Source organism: Caretta caretta, chromosome 8 (genome assembly GCF_965140235.1).
Source record: "Caretta caretta isolate rCarCar2 chromosome 8, rCarCar1.hap1, whole genome shotgun sequence".
Lineage (NCBI taxonomy): Eukaryota > Metazoa > Chordata > Testudines > Cheloniidae > Caretta > Caretta caretta.
The window spans coordinates 49,378,170-49,397,140 of NC_134213.1; the positions used below are offsets into that span (position 1 = coordinate 49,378,170).

An 18,971-nucleotide genomic window follows, 5' to 3' on the forward strand; every position below is an offset into this window, starting at 1 on the left:
AACGGTCCCTTGACGTTCTTTCTCTGACCAAACTAAAGAAGTATATAGAAAACCGTACTCTGTGGTATGAAGATCTGATCTGACTGAGATGTGGACCCACTGGATAATAACCCTCCGCTTGCTGGTATCTGTCTCTGGATTCAGGTACGTAGGGAGGTGCAGCTCCATGTGGAACATCAATGGGCACGGGGCTTCCTCGGACAATCTCTTCCCGCTGGTATGGCTGGGCAGAGGGGTACACACGACGGCTCTCATAGTGTTGGTACATAGGCTGTCCCATGGGAGGATACTGCTGCGGCTGTGTGCCATACTGCGAATTCACCATACGATCCTGAACGTAGGGTGGGTAATGGTCTAGGTAAGGACCACCAGGTTCAGGAGCAGATGATGGAGGTCGGACAAAACGAGACATGCACTGTGAGGACTGAGTAGGATAGTACACACCTGAATTTATGTAACAATACAAAAAGTCAGTACATGATTAGACATATCAACTGTTCACCACAATTTATTCTTAGAAATTCCAGTCTACAACAGTGTTGAAAATTGGCATCCGCAAGTCATTTCTTGATCACATCTGTCATCTTAGTGCTATAAATAAGGACTTTTTCCTATATGAAAATCTATTCTAAATCAGCCACAAGACATTTGAGAATGTAAAGGTTGATTTAGAGCCCAGAGAGCGAAGTTTAAATTAACCAAACCAGCCAGTATGGCTGGAGACAAGCCACAGCAGCTGGAGATTGAGCCCAGCACAGGTGAGAAGGTGCACCCTGCTCTCTTGAGCCTAGACCACAACTGGGCCCAAAGACTATAATTCCCACAACTTTTCAGAAGAAACTTATCAGGTGTCCCTCCAAGTTCACATGAGTGATCTTGCCAGTCAGTGACTAGCACTGTTCTGGGCACAAGTAGCCTGAGCAACGTTTTTCAAGAAGCCCTAGCAGGAGCTTAAAAATGGGGAAATGCAGCACAGTTGGTGGCTGATCGGGGAGAACAGACCTCCGGTCCCCAGCCGCTGGAGAAAGGGCTGACTGAAGGCAGGAGCTCCTCAGACAGCTGCTGCTCAGTAGCCTCGCCCTGAAGGAAGGAAGGGAGGGCAGGCCCGAGGCAGACTGCCCTTTTGTGGGGATTATCCTGCTGTATGTGTCTTTGAACTCAGTTGAGGGTCCATTACTCAACAAGAGCATCCCAGCAGGAGAGAACCTTTCCACAATCATGGGATAATTGTGTGGGTTAATTCCCCCTTTTTCTGTTAACTGACAATGCTGGAAGGGCTGGAATATCTGGGGCTAAAATGGAGGGTGGAGCCTCTTAGCACTGGAACTGGCATGGGGGAAAAAAACCCTGGACTTTACAGAGCAGTGTCCCATATGTAAACAAAGGGTCATGATCAAATTTTGTGGATTGCTCAGGTTTCCCACTTGCACATGAAGTAAAATATTATACATTTTAATTTGTTGGTTTGGGTATCTTGCTTTTATTCTTCCTTCTCTTTCCTTTCTAAAACCATATTGCACTCCTTCCATCTCTTTCCCCCTCACACTAATTTTCCCTTCCTTATTTCTACTTCTCCTCAGCCTGACTCATGTTCAATCATGAGAATCCGCTCTTCAAAGAAGTACTTCCTTCTCTTATCCTTACCATCTCCATCAGTCTCTTCCTCCCCCAGAACTGCCCTTCTGTTCTCTTTTCAAAACTATTCCTATGGCTTCCACTCCTTGTCCACATTCATCACTCTGGTGCAAATATTTCTGCAGAAGCCATGAACCTTTCATCTGAGTACCTCAAAATATTTTAACATGAATGAAGTTTTATAAACACCCTGACTGGGTAGGTACTGTTCCCATTTTCCACAATGCCTTGTGATCTTCACTTCATCTCATCCACTTTTTTAATGTGGCAAAAGAGACTTTATGATGCTGGATGAGTGTAAACTTAAAAACCAGAAGAGTGAGTTCTCATTTAAGGGCACAAAATCCCCTCTGGATGTGACTGGCTGAATGCTATCGCATAAGAAATTTATTATTTCGGCTGAAAAAAATTTCTACCACTAAAGTGCACCTTTTCTCCATGCTGGACTTCCATTTTACTATGCTGTTAGCACATTAAGCATTTATCCTTCATGCTCCCACAGGAAAACCCAAAATTGAAGAGGTAAAATCACTGGTGAGTGGGGGAGCACAAGCAAAGAACCAATATGGGGAGGTGGGGGAGAAAAGAGAGGAGAGGGAAAAAAAGACTGATCCCAACACTCTTACCTTGTGGATAAGGTGACGGCTCAAATGGTGGGGCAGCTCCTCTAGGATCCTGATAAAACACATCTGCTTGTTGAGCAGGATACAACTGTGATCCTCGTGATACCATTTGGGGTTGCTTGGAAAAAGACATTGGAGGCAGGTCTGTTGGTCCTCTCTGGGGCACAGGGTGGGGGTTCACTGGTAAGGCAGAAATAGAGCTCTTGGGGACAGACTCCAGCCTAAAGTAGAAGGAAGACATCAATCATGATTAGGCCACATCATACAGCTTGATGTGCTTTCAATACTGAACATGACTAAACACTGTATGATTTCAAAGCTCCATCTTTTGATGGCTCTCACCACTTTTCCTTATAAAAAGCAGGAAGTAAAGCATCTTTTTTTTCCTAGGCCATTTTTAATCACTAAAAGGTGCAAGGCAGGAAAATTGTTGTTTCATTTCTAGAATGGATTTACTGTCCCTTATATTTCCTCCATCACACATTTACACAAACGACACTTCGAACAATAGTTAGGAAGATCCGTACAAGTCAGGAGGGGATCCAGGAGCACTGCTGCTCAGGTGGTCGATCTTCCCTGGCTTCAGAGCAGAATCATAGCCGGAGTCGGTCCCTCGGGAGATAAGCTGCGTCACTGTGCTGCCTGTAGACACAATCCCATTCGGCAAGGCAGAGGATTTTCTACTGGGCAAGTCCACTGCCCCTTCATCCGAGAGGATAGCTGCTGAAGGCAGGCCCACCTCATTTAGCTGGCCCAAGGAGGCACTCAGGGGTCTTCTGGGAACCAGGCGTTTGTTCATTTTACGAAATCTTCAGAAAAAGAAATCACACACCAAAAAATGAAACAAGAAACTAGAAGGAGTTGGGTTTCAAGATTTTTCACATAGGTGCTACAGAAAGAGCTTCAATTTTTAATTCAAGTTTCCTGAAGCTTTGCCAGAAATTTATTGCTAGTATCTGGTGGACTGGAGTTTCTTGGTGCTATTTGAACAAAATGTTAGCAAAATGTTTTCTTTCAGAAGAATGAGTATGTATACTACATATTCAGCAAAGATTATGTGCCTATATTAAGACGCAAAAAAAGTTGTAATGCAATATTAAGGATAGGTTTTTTTAAATGACAAAGTGTTCCAGGGATTTCAGAGTTAGGATTTCCACAGTAAACTGAACTTGGTTCTCTCTTTGCACATATACATTACAAGAATAGGGTCCTCGTTTACATGGGAACAACATACATTCAGGTGTTCAAAATACAACATCTGTGCAGTTAGGGTTTTAGGAAAAGGGTCACAATAGACAATCTAATTTATTTACACAGCATTACTGAATGAAAAAATACAGGGGAAAAGAACCACTTTCTTCTATCCTACTATTTGCATAATAGGTCACTTCTCTCAGTGTTGTGTGATCACATTTTATTTTACAACATTTGCAAAATATGCTGAGACCCCAAAGTGCATGCACAATATTCAACACACAATTTGCACTGCAAAATAAACTGAGTGATTTCTTAAGATTCAAAGATAAAAATCCCAATCTCCCCACCCTCAAATAAATCTAACTCCACTTCCTCTGGAAAAAAGCCTGAGCAAATATGAGCTTTATATGTGTGCCCTGAAAAACAGCAGACTAGAACTCTGTTGGACCAGCCCAGAGCGAATTCCAGGTGAATGCCCTTTACTAAAGATATCCTGGCATCAGCTCAGTTATTAAAATCTGGAGGTGTGTTAGCTTAAACACAACAACTGGTCTCTACTATTTGGACTGAACAATAAGAATTTCCTACAAAGGCAGACTCAAAAACTTAAAAGGATTTTATAAATCAAAACCAGCACCTTGAATGGCACCCAAAAGCAAAATCAGAAGCTAATGCAGACTCAACACTGCAGCCAAGATTGCAAGAAATGCCACTGAAAAAAGTGGACAGCTGCATTCTGCCCTAGGAAGTTTTCTCAGAGGTCTTCAGATGTAGGTGCAAGCACAGCACAATAGTAATCCAATCTAGAGGTGATAAGGGCACAGGTAACGCTGCTGAAGTTTGCATTGAGAGGAACAGTTGTAGTTTTGCCAAGCTTAGATTTAAAAAAAAAAAAGCACCGTTTGTTGTTACTACTAATCCATTCAAAAGCAGGTGAGGATCCATCAGGACCGAAAGAACGCACAGCTCACTAACAGAAGGCAGGCCCAAACCCTTCTAATCAAGGGAACATACATCAACTTTTCCATCTCCTCTGGCTGTAACTCAACCCTCTGCCAGCCAGCATCACGAAGGTCTCATCTGGGTTAAACTTCAGCCAGACAGCCCCAATTTCATCTAGACAGGGAATGTAGAGCGTACATCATTTGGATATGATGAAAAGGAGCTGTAGAACAGTCTCATTAGCACACAAAGCACTGCAGGCTGGAACACCTCATGTTCCCAACAGTCTCACGCATATTCAGCAAAATGTGACAGAATGGATCCTTGTGGCACATCACATGAGAAAGCCTTCAAGAAGAAGAACAGCAGTTGCACAATACCACCCTCTGGTGGTATTTTTTTCGCTCAGAGGAAAAAGCCATTCAGGCAGTCCCATGAATCCCTGTTGTAGTCTGCAAATATACCAAGTCTCAAAGGCAGCTAATATATTTGAAACATGGACACTTGGTCTTTGCCTACTGCCAGAGAGGATAATCCACTAATGAAACCAGGGTGCTGACTATCTCATAAGCCGTTGTGAAACCAAGTTTGGAATGGGCCCACAGAAGCCTGAGGACTCCAGGCATTACCAGAGCTGCTTCACTACAACTTTCCTCTAAAAAGAAAGGCTACACAGGAGACAATCAGCAAGAGGCAGTTAGTTTCTTGAGCAGGTCTCTAGCAAGAGTTCATTTAAGATATGCTGACACCTTGCTTCTCTCTTTTAGGAAAGCACTGACCCTCTAATTCTAATAATGAATCAAATAGCTCTTCACTGGAGTTCAGCAGAAGGGAAAGGCACAGATCAGAAACACAGCTCAAAGTTATCCAGCCACCTTTAGAACTTCAGTGAGCACACAATTTGAAACTCAAGATGAGATGACATTTTCCCCCTCCCAAAACAGAACTACTGCCACTGAAGCTGCCAATTGAGTCTGGATACAATAGATGCCACCTTCAAAACACCTGGAAATAACAGCACATATACTCAACTGTTTCAGAGCTGAGGTAACCTGGATTCACCAGAATACCAATGGTCTAGAACAGCTTTTCCAATCAGTACTTTATGGACACCACAGTGAAGGAAAAGAAAACTGTTTCCATCACAATGACGGCATAGGACTTTTACTAATTATGTGTCATAGCTGATCAAACTACATGAGATATCCACATCTGGTATGTTAGCCTCTTCCCTGTTTCACCTATCAAAGTTCATCTATATACCATGACAACCTGTGAGGATGACAGGTAGAGCCATGGTTAGGAGTAGAGAAGAACACACAGTTGAAGATAATTAGGTTCCAAACTCTGAGTACAGTGTTCTATCAAGCTGTAAAGCACTCCCTCCCAAAGAGATCTTATTCTAATGTATAAGAGGGCACAACTGTGGTTCATTAATTTTATACAATCAAAATGTGGCATTTTTTCCTCTCTCTTTTTTAATTTTAAAGAGAAAATTAAAGACCATGAAGTAACATTTCTGAATATCCGAACTGGTATTTCTCAAAGTTAAAAAAGGTAACCTTTGGGCTGAGAACACTCATGAGTAATTTCAGCCCAAAATGCAAAAGTTTTGAGAAATAAGCCATATAAAATATAAATTTTGAACTATAGAATGAAATTCAAGCTGTAAAGCATTCCCTCCCAAAGAGATCTTATTCTAATGTATAAGAGGGCACAACTGTGGTTCATTAATTTTATACAATCAAAATGTGGCATTTTTTCCTCTCTCTTTTTTAATTTTAAAGAGAAAATTAAAGACCATGAAGTAACATTTCTGAATATCCGAACTGGTATTTCTCAAAGTTAAAAAAGGTAACCTTTGGGCTGAGAACACTCATGAGTAATTTCAGCCCAAAATGCAAAAGTTTTGAGAAATAAGCCATATAAAATATAAATTTTGAACTATAGAATGAAATTCTAATCTTTAAAAGCATCATCACTGCTTAGCTTTTAAAAAGTCCAAAAAACCCCCAACCTGAGACATTTAGACCAACACAATTCTGCTCTTTCAAATATTCAGCTCTCTCTAAAACTACAGCTTCTATAATTTATTTATCCCAGGATTCACTTGCACAGATGGCATTTCATTATGTTGTTAACATTAGCTTTCCTGGTTTATAAGCCACTGTGTAAATGACAAGTTCAACAGAGTTACTGTTGCAAGAAGAGAGCTCTGAGCAAGGTTAACCCTCAGTTTCAAGCTCTTCAAGGTAGTGTAAAAGCTTGAGGTACAAAACCAAGAAAGAGCTGAAGATTTGAAGGATTATCAGCTCCAACCTTCCTCTCTCACCTGTTTATAAAATTGAGGTAACGAGCAAAACACTTGGGAACAGTCAAAGCAGCGCACTTTGGAAGTATGTTTAAAATCAGGAAGAAAAACAATGCACTAAGTTTCAGAGTAGCAGTCGTGTTACTCTGTATCAGCAAAAAGAAAAGGAGTACTTGTGGCACCTTAGAGATTAACAAATTTGTTAGTCCCTAAGGTGCCACAAGTACTCCTTTTCTTAATGCACTAAGTATGCTTGTTACAGGATTTTTAACTGTTCATAGCTGCCAAACAAGGCAAAGCGAGTTTAAGAAAGCACTAGAAAAACTTCTTAACTGGTAAAACACACCCACCCACCCCCCTTCCTCATTCTCACAATTCTGATAAATGGCTTCCATTGATAATGGCAGGGGAAAAAAGACAAGGAAAGGTTTTCACTATACAAGGCACTCTTACTTTTCTAATTCCTCCTGCGAATGTGCGAAGGTGCAGCTGGCTCCACGGGGACACCCTCCTCTCTGCTTCATGTCTCGGCACATATACGTCTTATACTTGCTGTGTTGAGGAGGCTATGAAGAGTAAAGACAACAAAATAAGGCACTTGAGTATAAATTAATGCACGGAATTAACCAAGAGGGTACTTTAGACTACCATGCTCTCAACAAAATAGGATGTTCAAAGTGAATAATTATTGACAAAATTTATTCAGAGATGACTGCAGGGTGAGATAAGCAATTGAAGGACTTGTGTGTATGATAATTTGATACAACTGTACACTGTACTCAGGATTAGGTACTATGTCAGCAGATCCAGTGCCAGATTTAAAGGACTCATCCATATCAGTGATTACATAAGCAAAACTATTTACTGAGGCTGGATTGGAACAGCCTGTGGGTTCAGATAACAAGCAAGTGTGGACAAAACATTACTGGCAGTTCTGAGCTTGGTGTCTCTTTTCACATTATTAAAAAAACACTTAGTAATCACAGATTGAGTGTTGGGGCTAAAACACCATCAAGTACCGTGGAAGCTACCATCATTGAAGCAAGCCAGAATTTCACAATGAGGGCAGAAAACTTGCTAAATTAACACCCATACCCAAATACCTAACTGATTTTAATGTTAATCTACATTAATCTTAGTTATCTTAAAATGGCCATTTTTACTTAGCAGGCAAAGGGAAAGGGTTCTTCAAAGCCTGCAGAAAATTCAACAAGCTGTTTTTGCGTTACAGATTAACAAGTTATCCCATACTTCAAATTTTACCAGTTTAACACTTTACTTGAGTCTCCCTCTATCTCAAAATGGCCCATTACTACCCCCTTTGAACTTCACATATTAGTTACCTCTCACTGAAAATTCCTGTGCTGGCTGTATCTGAACAACATAGTAGTTGATAAATAAAAATTAAATTATTTTTGGGTGAACATTTTGGGAGCCAATCTTGGTCCCATGGAGGTCAGTGGGATTTTGAAGTTCCCCATCACCACTATTTACTTCAAAGGGAACTGAATAGTGCATGGGGTATGTGAGCATGTTGCCCTCTACTGGCTAGTTGTACGTAAGAAAAAATGGAAGGAAATGTCTATCAGACATGAGCAACAGAGCTCTGCTAGCTATGTGGCACACACCTGCTTTTTGGGAGGTAGGAGGATTTGGTTTCTTGTCCCAGCTGTGCATGAAAACTATGGCTAGCTGATGGCGTCCACACAAAGGCTGTAGTTACAATCCCATTCTAATGCTAATTTTGATCCCCCTTGCAGCTCCTTGCTTTAAAGACTGAGGTTTGGTAAATTATGTGATAGGTAACAACACTGTTTAGCAAAAAGAAAAGGAGTACTTGTGGCACCTTAGAGACTAACCAATTTATTTGAGCATGAGCTTTCGTGAGCTACAGCTCACTTCATCAGATGTATACCGTGGAAACTGCAGCAGACTTTATATATACACAGAGAATATGAAACAATACCTCCTCCCAGCAGGACAGTGGGGTGGGAGGAGGTATTGTTTCATATTCTCTGTGTATATATAAAGTCTGCTGCAGTTTCCACGGTATACATCTGATGAAGTGAGCTGTAGCTCACGAAAGCTCATGCTCAAATAAATTGGTTAGTCTCTAAGGTGCCACAAGTACTCCTTTTCTTTTTGCGAATACAGACTAACACGGCTGTTACTCTGAACACTGTTTAGCTACCTCAGTTAGTTCTTGAAACAAAGGTTTTCAGTTTGGGGATGTATAATAGCACTTCCCTCGAGTTCCAAGTGTTAAGCTTTACAGAACCATTACAAGCAAGTAATACTGGTATTGCGTCCCTCAAAAGGTGCCACCTCATGTGTGAAATATGCCAGTTTTTAAAAAAAGCAACATTGGCACAAAGATTTTTTTTTTTTTTTGGAAAGGGGTTTGCTATTGGTTTCCCTGTAGCTTCAGATGGATTAGATTTTCTTCTCTTCATCTTGATCTACTGTGCAAAGATGTGTGAGATGATTGCCTGCTGAGGACAATACTCATGAGGCACTACAATGAGACTCCCAAACTAGTTTTATTGAAGTATATTTGAAGCCAGGTCACATACAAATAAATCTGTGCCATTTACTCCAACCAAAGTTTAGAGGCTAATAGTTTCCCAGATTCCTAATGTTCCAGTCTTTACCTGCTGCTGATCTGTTCCTTTCTTGCTGTGATTCTGAATGTAATCAACTAGTCCATGTACCACTGTCCTCACAGCAACTAATCCATTTTCTAGTTGTTCCCATGTTGGGGGTGGGGCATCTGCAGCATTCACAAGAAACAGAACATTTCTTACAATTAAAATTAAGGTGTTTCCACAACTAGTTATCAAGAATATTTCAATGTTAAAAAACCCAAATTACACAAAAATTTAAGTAGCAAACCTCAAGGAGCGCTTTACCAGGAATCAACAAAAAAAACGCTCGGAGTCTCTGTATTGATAATTTAAAGAACGAAAATTACAATGTCAGAGAACTGAGCTGCACAACAAGTTACATAAAATCAGCAAGCCAGTATCTGGCATGTTAGAAAAAAAAAAAATTCAGGAAACACTGGTGCTTTAGTTCCTAGTTCAGCTTTGACAGACTGACAAGTAAAATCACTGCACATATTTTGATTTTGACAGTACTATAGAAACTTGACAAGCACACAAGTCTTTTGCACAGAAAATACCTGATCAAAGTCTGTTTTCACACCATTCTTTTGTGCAACTCATTTTAAAAATGCTGCACCAAAACATATTGGTTTAATATATCTAACTGTGACGGAACATCTCTGACGTACGTTAGTGTTTGGTGCATTGGAAGTGGATTGTTTTTGGAAGCAGGGTCTTTTCTGCAGGACAAGGCCTGTCCTCCAGATGCATGATACCTCCGCAAGGCCCTATATCACACAGACATTATTTTAGGCAATATTATCTACAAAAGCCAACATTACCCTAGATCACAGGTTCCCAAACTTCTTATTGAGTACACCCTTCTAGATCTACCAGCTGCCTGCATACTCCTACCCTTCTCATCACTGATATTTTGTATTCTTCTTAACACTACTGCTCTTTAGCCATTTGTCCATATTTCACTGTTACGTACAAATATAGTGCGACAGGGTCAGGCCAGATGGCTATAGGAGAGTAATAGAAGGCAGATATATTAGCCCCAGGCTAAGTAGGTCCCTTTTCCCTGGGTAAGGTAACAGGGAAGGTTCCAGAACAATCAGGAACCTTCTGGAGACTATTAAGACAGGCTGATTAGAACACTTGCAGCCAATCAAGAAGCTGCTAGGATCAATTAAGGCAGGCTAATCAGGGCACCTGAATTTTAAAAAGGAGCTCACTTCAGTTTGTGGTGTGTGTGTGAGGAGTTGGGAGCAAGAGGCACTAGGAGCTGAGAGTGAGAACGCGGACTGTTGGAGGACTGAGGTGTACAAGCATTATCAGACACAAGGAGGAAGGTCCTATGGTGAATATAAAGAAGGTGTTGGGAGGCGGCCATGGGGAAGGAGCCCAGGGAGTTGTAGCTGTCACACAGCTGTTCCAGGGGGCACAGCTGCATTCCACAGGGCCCTGGGCTGGAACCCGGAGTAGAGGGCGGGCCCGGGTTCCCCCCAAATCCTCCTAACTCCTGGTCAGACACAGGAGGAGTTGACCTGGACTGTGAATTCTGAAAAACAGCCAAGCTGAGGGCTGCCGTGAAGCTCCAAGGCGAGCAAATCCACCAATAAGCGCAAGACCCACCAAGGTAGAGCAAGAACTTGGTCACAATAGTTATAGTGCAACGTATACAATCAGAAAAAACACCCAAACCCTGATTAAGTTCTGATTTCAGTTAGACTGGACAGTTGCTGGGCAACTGAGCCCGTGCTGTACGGTGAATGGAGGCGAGAGCTCTGTACATCAGCATCTCTGTATCTGCGTTCTCTTGAAGTAAATTACAGTAGAACCTCAGAGTTATGAACACCAGAATTATGAACTGACCAGTCAACACACACGTCATTTGGAATTAAAAGTTCGCAATCAGACTGCAGCAGAGACCAAAAAAAAAAAAAGAAGCAAATATGGTACAGTACCAAGTTAAAAGTAAACTACTAAAAATAAAGGGAAAGTTTAAAAAAGATTTGACAAGGTACGGAAACTTTTTGTGCTTGTGTAACTTAAACTGAGATGGTTAAAAGCAGCATTTTTCTTCTGCATAGTAGTTTCAAAGCTGTATTAAGTCAATGTTCGGTTACAAACTTTTGAAAGAACAACTTTTTGTTCAAAGTTATGAACATTTCAGAGACACTAACAACCTCCATTTCCAGTGTTCATAACGGAGGTTCTACTGTATTGTATTTTATATAAAATTCCCACAATTTTAAAGCTTAATCTGAGTAGCCTATTATGAAAATGCAATAAATAAATTAAAACCCACCATTACATAGTTTTTCCTGCATTATCCCCCCTCCCCCACCCAAGATGTCTCACGAACACCCCCCCCCCCCCCCCCGGGATACACTTACCACAGTTTGGGAACCCCTGTCCTAGATCATCTAGAGAGGCACTCATTGTAAAACACCACAAGTTACTCACTCTCTCTCTCCCCCAGATGCGAAACAATACAACTCCTCAAATCAACCACTATTTAATACATGACAGAATCAGTAACTATGGGCCATCAGCCAGAATAGATATTTATTCTTTTATCTGGTTGATTACTCTTCCAGCTATTTAACCTAATCCAGCAGAAGATAATACCACTGGGTGCAAGCGCACGCACACAGCGCCTTGAATCAGTGGATCTCAAAGTGCTCTACATACACTGAGTCTCAAAATCTATTACACCCATCAAATCTTTAATTTATCAGACACCTTCTAGCTCATATATTTATGAAAAATGTAAGTTGGGTCCAGGTACATCATCAAGGTAAGTCTAGATCCATTGAAGACTCATCTGCTGGGTAAAAGGAGGGGCACTGATGACTCCATCTCCTATAATCAGCCTCTGTCTAGTAGGTATCTGATACATTTGAAGTTCTGCCCTCCTGTAGTTCCAGAAAGTGAAAAACACATTTCTGTCCTTTCTCCCTGCCCCAGAGTAGGAAGCAGGCAGGGGGAAGATCTGATATTCTCCCCCGCACCCTACCTGGGTGCTTTAAAGGGGAGGATTTCCATGACCAATACTCCTGCAGTCACCTTATGTTATTTTGTTATTCTCTCCTCAATTCTCTTCTGTGTCTTAGTTTTCTCAAGTAGCAGCAGCTGCCACTGCCCAGAACACTGCCATGGTACTTGATAGTTCCAGTGTTGCCAGGGATTAAATTGCAGCAATGCTGTCAAATTCACTCTATTCTTCTTTCCCACAGGTGTAAACAGTAGTAGCAGAGCTCTTTGGTAGATTCAGGAAGAAAGCACTGCATTTTTGGTTGCTAAGCACTGACTGGTCCATATTTTGAAGGTTCTGTTTGCAACCATAAGAGTCAACTTTACAAACAACCAAAACCCCTTATCAGTTCCTGTAGTAATAGATAGCTTAGGCCTCCACACTCACTGGGGAAAGCTTCCCACTCACCACTAGTGAGTAGATTTAAGGCTATACATTTTATTGTACAGGTGGGTAGAGCAGTCTTCAGCCACATGAGCCTAGGTTCGCCTCACAGGTACCCACCTAACCTCTACCATTTATTTTCTCCTCTCCTCTCCAATCCACTTCCCTTCCCCTCAAGTTCCCTCTCCAATCTGCCTTTTCTTCTGCCTTCCCCACAACTTGGATTCCCCTTCCCAGTCCCTACTTTCTTTCTCCCCACTTCCTTTCCCCTGAAGGGTTCCCTCTTCCATTCTGTGATCTTGGAGGACTTCAGCCATTCAAAATTTCTGAGTAGCCAGCAAAATGGCATGACACTTCCCACAATAAACAAACTGCTTGTCTATCTAGCCTGACCTTTTCCTACTCTGTGTAGTTCCAAAGTATTAGGATTAAGATTCCTCAATAATTCTTTCATGGAAAATGCCTTCTGATTTAAAAAAACAATAAAAAAGAAAGTGTGTAGTCCAAAATTCTGAGAACCTACCACTGTAGAGAATATTCAAGACGAAAACAAACCTCTCGGGAAAAATTCAAGACACAGAGTTTTTGATTAAACAGCTAATACAGTAAGGCCATTCCGTTAAAGCAGACACTACTATGACCTTACAAGATGCTAACAGGTTTACCTGGACTAGGGTCAATATTTGCCAAGAGCTCTAGGTGAGGTCGAAGCCTGTTCAGGTTGGCTGGGTCTCCAGTCCTCTGGAGAGCAATGGTTAGTTCTTGAACACTCTGTGCAAATGAGGCTGGGGTCTGCAACTTAAAAAATTGTAACAATTAACTTTCTACAGGCAAGGCAGCCCTCACTGCTTCTGTAGGCTGCTCCACTAGGTCACAGAGTCACTTTCCAATTGTCTCATTTCATTTTCACCCAAGATGATTTCTTCACCATGTGCTCCCCTTTCTTCAATACGAAAGACTATACCTCAACCAAAGATACACCAGAGGCTTTGGTTCTCCCTGGATGTTCTAAGCCATTTATATTCCAGTAGCATCCAGTGACACCAACAAGAATTGGAGCTCCATTGTGCTAGACCTCTCCTAAAGGCCCAAAGCTTTCTTTGGCCTCCAGACCAAGAAGTTTGCAATCTAATTTAACTTAAGTGTAATAAAGAAAAGAAAGGAAGGTGGGGGATGGATGACAAGGTAACAGTAATAAGAATTCTTTCTAGCTACCACCTCTATTGGAAGTGGATTAACTATGATGATGGGAGAACTTCCATCACTGTAGTGAGTAGATACACTGAAGTGCTCCAGCTGTACCACTGTAACATTTCAAATGTAGAATAGCCCCTTCATCGACTCACGACGAGGTATTAGGTTACAAAACAGCTGGGGAAGAGAACAGATGGTTGGGCTGATTTGAGGTGGCTTTACCTTGTCAATGATGGACTGCATGTGGGATTTGTGGGACTGGTCTCCATATAGCAGCGAGGACCACTGATCCGGTGCAATGCGTAAACCTGCTTCCATGGCAATCTGCACAATCTGGGAATCATGTTCCCTTCGCAGAGCTTCATAGGTACGGAACTCCTCCTTCAACTGCATCAGGGAGGAGTCCTCATCACGTTTAGTCACCTGAAGGGGAAAAAGTTGCCCATTACAATGAGCCAGGGATAAATCAGATGGCAGTGCCAAGCTCAGAGCAAATACATTCTTAGATGAGTACCAAGTTTCCTCCTCCCAAAATAGTATTAATATCACAATGCTACACAGTAAACACCAACAAATGAGAATGGTTTCTCCTGACTAATAAGGGATAAGCTTTCCTATATTCATATATTGAAATGCTATGGAATACATTAACTCAGATGTATAGATCAGTGACTTGAAGCCTGATTCCAGATGTTAGAGAGAGAAGCATTGCATTCTAGATTTTTACACTGGTACCCATCACCATGGTGCCTGAGTTCCTTCACTTCATCATGGAAATCTTTCACCAGCAGCAACAACGCAATACAATTTCAGTTTAGTCTCTTTTCACTGTAACTTCATTTTGGTGAATTTTTGTGCAAAGAATGGACATACTATAAAAACATGGTGTCAACAACAGCGTAGGCTTCCCTTATGCAGCTCTACCAGTGAATCTCACCTTTGATGTGCAGCACCCCACACTAGTTCAATCCTAACCACCATACATACAACTCATTCAACATATCCTAGGGTATTCTACCAGCAAGTCTCTCCTAAGCAGACAGAAAAGAAGCTAATTTGTTTGGTGGTTTTGATACTGTTCATCCACTATGACCTACTCTGAGCCCAAACTTGCATTTCACTTGCAACTTAAAACCAAATTACAGCCAAAGTCCCCCTCCGTGAACTCTGAACATTCGGGACTTCACAAATGAGACCCATTCTGAAAATACAAGTGTCATACATTTAATCACAGAATCATAGAAGCGTGGAACTGAAATGGACCTCAGTAGGTTCTCCTGTCCACTCCCCTGCACTCAAGGCAGGACTATATCTTAACTAGATAATTCCTAATAAGATTTTGTCTAACCTGTTCTTAAAAATCTCCAGTGACAGATTTCCCAACCTACCTAGGCAATTTGCTCCCATGGTTAACCATCCTGACAGTTGGGAAGTTTTTCCCTAAATCCAATCGAAACCACCTTTGCTGCAATTTAAGCCAACTGCTTTTTGTCTTATCCTCAGAAGTTAAAGGAGAACAATTTTTCACCCTCCTCTTGTAACAACCTTCTATGTACTTGAAAACTTACGTCCCACCTCACTCTTCTCTTCTCCAGACTGAAAAAGATGGGTTTTGTTTTTTTTTTAATCTCCCCTCATAGGTCATGTTTTCTAGATCTTTTATTGTTTTTGCTGCTCTCCTCTGGATCTTCTCCAATTTGTCCACATCCTTCCTAAAATGTGGCACCCAGAACTGAAAACAATACTCCAACTGAGGCCTTATCAGTGCAGAGTAGAAGGGAAGAATTACTTCCTGTGTCTTGCTTACAACACTCCAGCTAACACATCCCAGAACGATGTTTGATTTTTTTTTTTGCTGTGAGTGCCCGCAATATTGTTGACTCATATTTAGCTTGTGATCCACTATAACCCATAGATCTCTTTCTACTGTACTCCTTCCCAGGCAGTCATTTCCCATTTTGTATGTGGGAAATTGACTGTTCCTGCCTCAGTGGAGTACTCTGCATTTGTCCTTATTGAATTTCATCCTTTTTACTTCAGACCATTTCTCCAGTTTCTCCGGATCATTTTGAATTTTAATGCAAAGCATTTGCAACCCCTCCCAGCTTGGTATTATCTGCACACTTTATTAGTGTACTTATTCTGCCATTATCTACAACATTTATGAATATAATGAACAGAACCGGATCCAGAAATGATCCCTGTGGGACCCCACTCTATATGCCCGCCCAGCTTGACTGAACAACTGATAATGAATAACCACTGATAACTAATTTATAGCATAACTATAAATTCAAAAGATGCAAGCAAATAAAAGCCTTCTTTATTTGCAGGACAGATTGGCGTGTGGTTCCAAATTTAATGAAGTCTTTTAGCATTTTCTGGGATATAACAAGTAAATCTTCCTTGCATTGTGGAACCTCCACGCAGGGTTTACTTCATACCTTGAAGCAGGAGGCTCTGTAAAGAAGCTGGACAACATGCCCAATGCTGGTTTTAGAAGCTTGAGGAAATCGTGGCTCCAATCTCTGCACTACAAAGAGAACCAAGACCTTTCGTGACAAAGCAGATCCATCTTCCAGAGCCAGCAGAACCAGCTTCAGTGCTTCCTCTTGCATTGCTGGAAAATACAAAGCAACAAAAGAAAAAAAAATGAAACAAACCAAGAATGATCTTGCATTAATAACATGCTTTCCCTACAAATGGGTGCAGTAGGTAACCGAAAGGGGCAGGCAAAGTCACTCCAAAGCTCCCAGAAAGCAGTAGGGCATGTGGAAGACACTTTCAACACCCTTGCATTAATAATGGAAGGAGGGTGCAGGGATAGGAAACAGCAAACCAGCCGCCTAAGCACCAAACTTCTCAACTACCTCCCATCCCGCTGCAGTCAGAGCCCCCCAGCTTGTTGGTCCCACGTTATGGAGCAGCAGATGGAGTGTGTCCAGCCCTCTCTTTTTATGAGCTTGGGAGGAAAAAGGAATCCCCCATTTTCAGGGAAGGGCTAGGCACACAAGTCAGGGGCAGAGCAAAAAGAAAAAAAATTCATATCCACTCATCCCTAATATTGTGCTCTCCTCACTAGGGCTATGTTCTTCCAAAACGAGAACAAATGGAAGAGGCAAACCAGGGTGGACAAAAAATAGATTTTTAAACTTAAATAAATGTTTCCTTTTAAAAATAAACTTATTTAAAATAAATTTTTAATTATGAGAGCCTATATTTAGGCCTAAACTTATTCTAATCTATTACAATTATTTAAACTAAATTAAAATAATTCAACCACTACATGCTTGCTGCCAAAGTTTTAAAGAACGTCAAATCACTGAACTCGCAGAAGTTTGTTGAAGTGCTAGACCAGCTTTTGACAGCAAGAGCCTTGTCTGCATGTACAGAGTATTTTAATTCAGTTTATTTCAACTAGTTCAGTTCATTGACTAATTCATTCAAAGTTGAGAAATAAACTGGGAGATGTAAAAGCAGGAAAGCTTTTTTTCCTTTTCCAATATACGAATAAAAACGAGGTACAAGAGGATGAAATCTACCAGTCCTAAAATCTTGAAGGATGTGATCACTAGAAAGAATCAGTTCAAGTCACTAGCTACAGATATTTCCTTTGTTTAATAAATCAGTTATAAATGCAAAACATGTTTTGATAATCCTTTTCTCTGATGTATACAAACACATTAAGATAGTTATATTTAACTAAAATAAATTTTTTTTAATTATGCACTTAATTTTAATTTCCATCCAAATGCAGGTGTACACAAACAACAAGTAAAAATTAAATTATTTAGTAAATTAAAAAAATGCACCATTCACCATTTTCTAACATAGTAAAAACATAAAAATTAAGAATATGTACCTTAAACTACAATTAAGGATAAGGTTATGCCACAGAGGTCATGGATTCCATGACTTCCAGAGACCTGTGTGACATTTTCCACCTGAGTTCTTGGGGGGCAGGAGACCGCCAGGAGCAGCAATGTGCTGCCCCCACTCCCTGTCCCCCCCAGCTTCAGTCATTCCCTGTCAGCCCCCTCCCAAGGCCCATTATTTTTCATAAAAGTCAGACAGGTCATGGGCTTCTGTGAATTTTTGTTTATTGCCCACAGCCTATCCCTGACTTTTACTAAAAATAACCATGACAAAACCTTAACCTGAGTTATAATTGCTTTTATAGCCATGTATAGGTATTGTGTACTCTCCTGGCGAGTGAAAAGTACCACTAAATTTAGTGTAGAAGCTTTATTTAGTTGCAAATCAATATGTTTTAATGATTATCAACCTGTCTTTTCTCTTTCCTAAAGTACAAATGCAAATTAATCATTTAAATGAAGGTTTCCTGCTCGCTGATTTAACCCATGATTAAAGTTAGTAATTTTAAAAATCACGTATTTAAACCTCTCCACCTTGAGGCAAACTACTCAGTCTTCTCTGTTTATGTCAACAACTAAAGACATCAGATTTTTTTGAGCTTTGCAAAAACAACAACAGAATAAACCCTAAAAATATTTGAAAGACAATACAAATAGTTCAAAGTTACCATTAAGTCAGAAGACCTACTGCAAAATATCTGAAGAGAAACCCCCACCGAATAACACTGCCAAGGCAGTTTCCAGCCATCTTTTTTTCTCCAATCCCTGAATCCTGATACTGCAGAAGAACTAGTGATCTCATGGATACATACCTGGCCCAAGGAACTGACAGCCCCTGGCCCTCACTGCAGCCCAGAGGTTAGAAGAGAGTTGCTGGGGGTTTTGATGTTGAAGAATGAGCTCTGTGACTGTTCTTTCACCAAGTGACCGTGCTGCACGCATGGCCCTGATCCGCCCTTCTTCCTCTACTAGCTGGCAGTGAACTAGCGTCACAAGCTTTCTCTGCATGGGGCGACTTAGCACACTCTGAGTGGTACTGTTCAGACCCACACCTTCAGAAAAAAAGCATACAAAGACAATGAGCCAAATTTCTCCTTCTACAGGATTATCTAAAAGCATTACAGGTATCACATTCTTCTAGCCAAGCCAACTTTCAACTTCTGT

General features: G+C 41.0%; 1 protein-coding gene across 7 annotated transcripts in view; it reads right to left on the bottom strand.

Moving 5' to 3' along the window:
* Positions 1–18,971, bottom strand: part of RC3H1 (ring finger and CCCH-type domains 1) — a 107,171-nt gene that overhangs the window by 21,630 nt on the left and 66,570 nt on the right. For 5 of the 7 annotated variants that reach the window (XM_048859597.2, XM_048859595.2, XM_048859596.2 and 2 more), the window contains exons 4-12: positions 18,620–18,859; positions 16,377–16,552; positions 14,155–14,355; positions 13,404–13,536; positions 9,360–9,478; positions 7,162–7,274; positions 2,786–3,067; positions 2,262–2,479; positions 59–444 (exon numbers count right to left, since the gene is read on the bottom strand). In XM_048859597.2, coding sequence (XP_048715554.1) covers positions 59–444; positions 2,262–2,479; positions 2,786–3,067; positions 7,162–7,274; positions 9,360–9,478; positions 13,404–13,536; positions 14,155–14,355; positions 16,377–16,552; positions 18,620–18,859 — 1,868 coding nt within the window. The remainder of the gene's footprint in view (positions 1–58; positions 445–2,261; positions 2,480–2,785; positions 3,068–7,161; positions 7,275–9,359; positions 9,479–13,403; positions 13,537–14,154; positions 14,356–16,376; positions 16,553–18,619; positions 18,860–18,971) is intronic. The other 2 variants (XM_048859594.2, XM_048859599.2) reach the window with 2 other exon arrangements.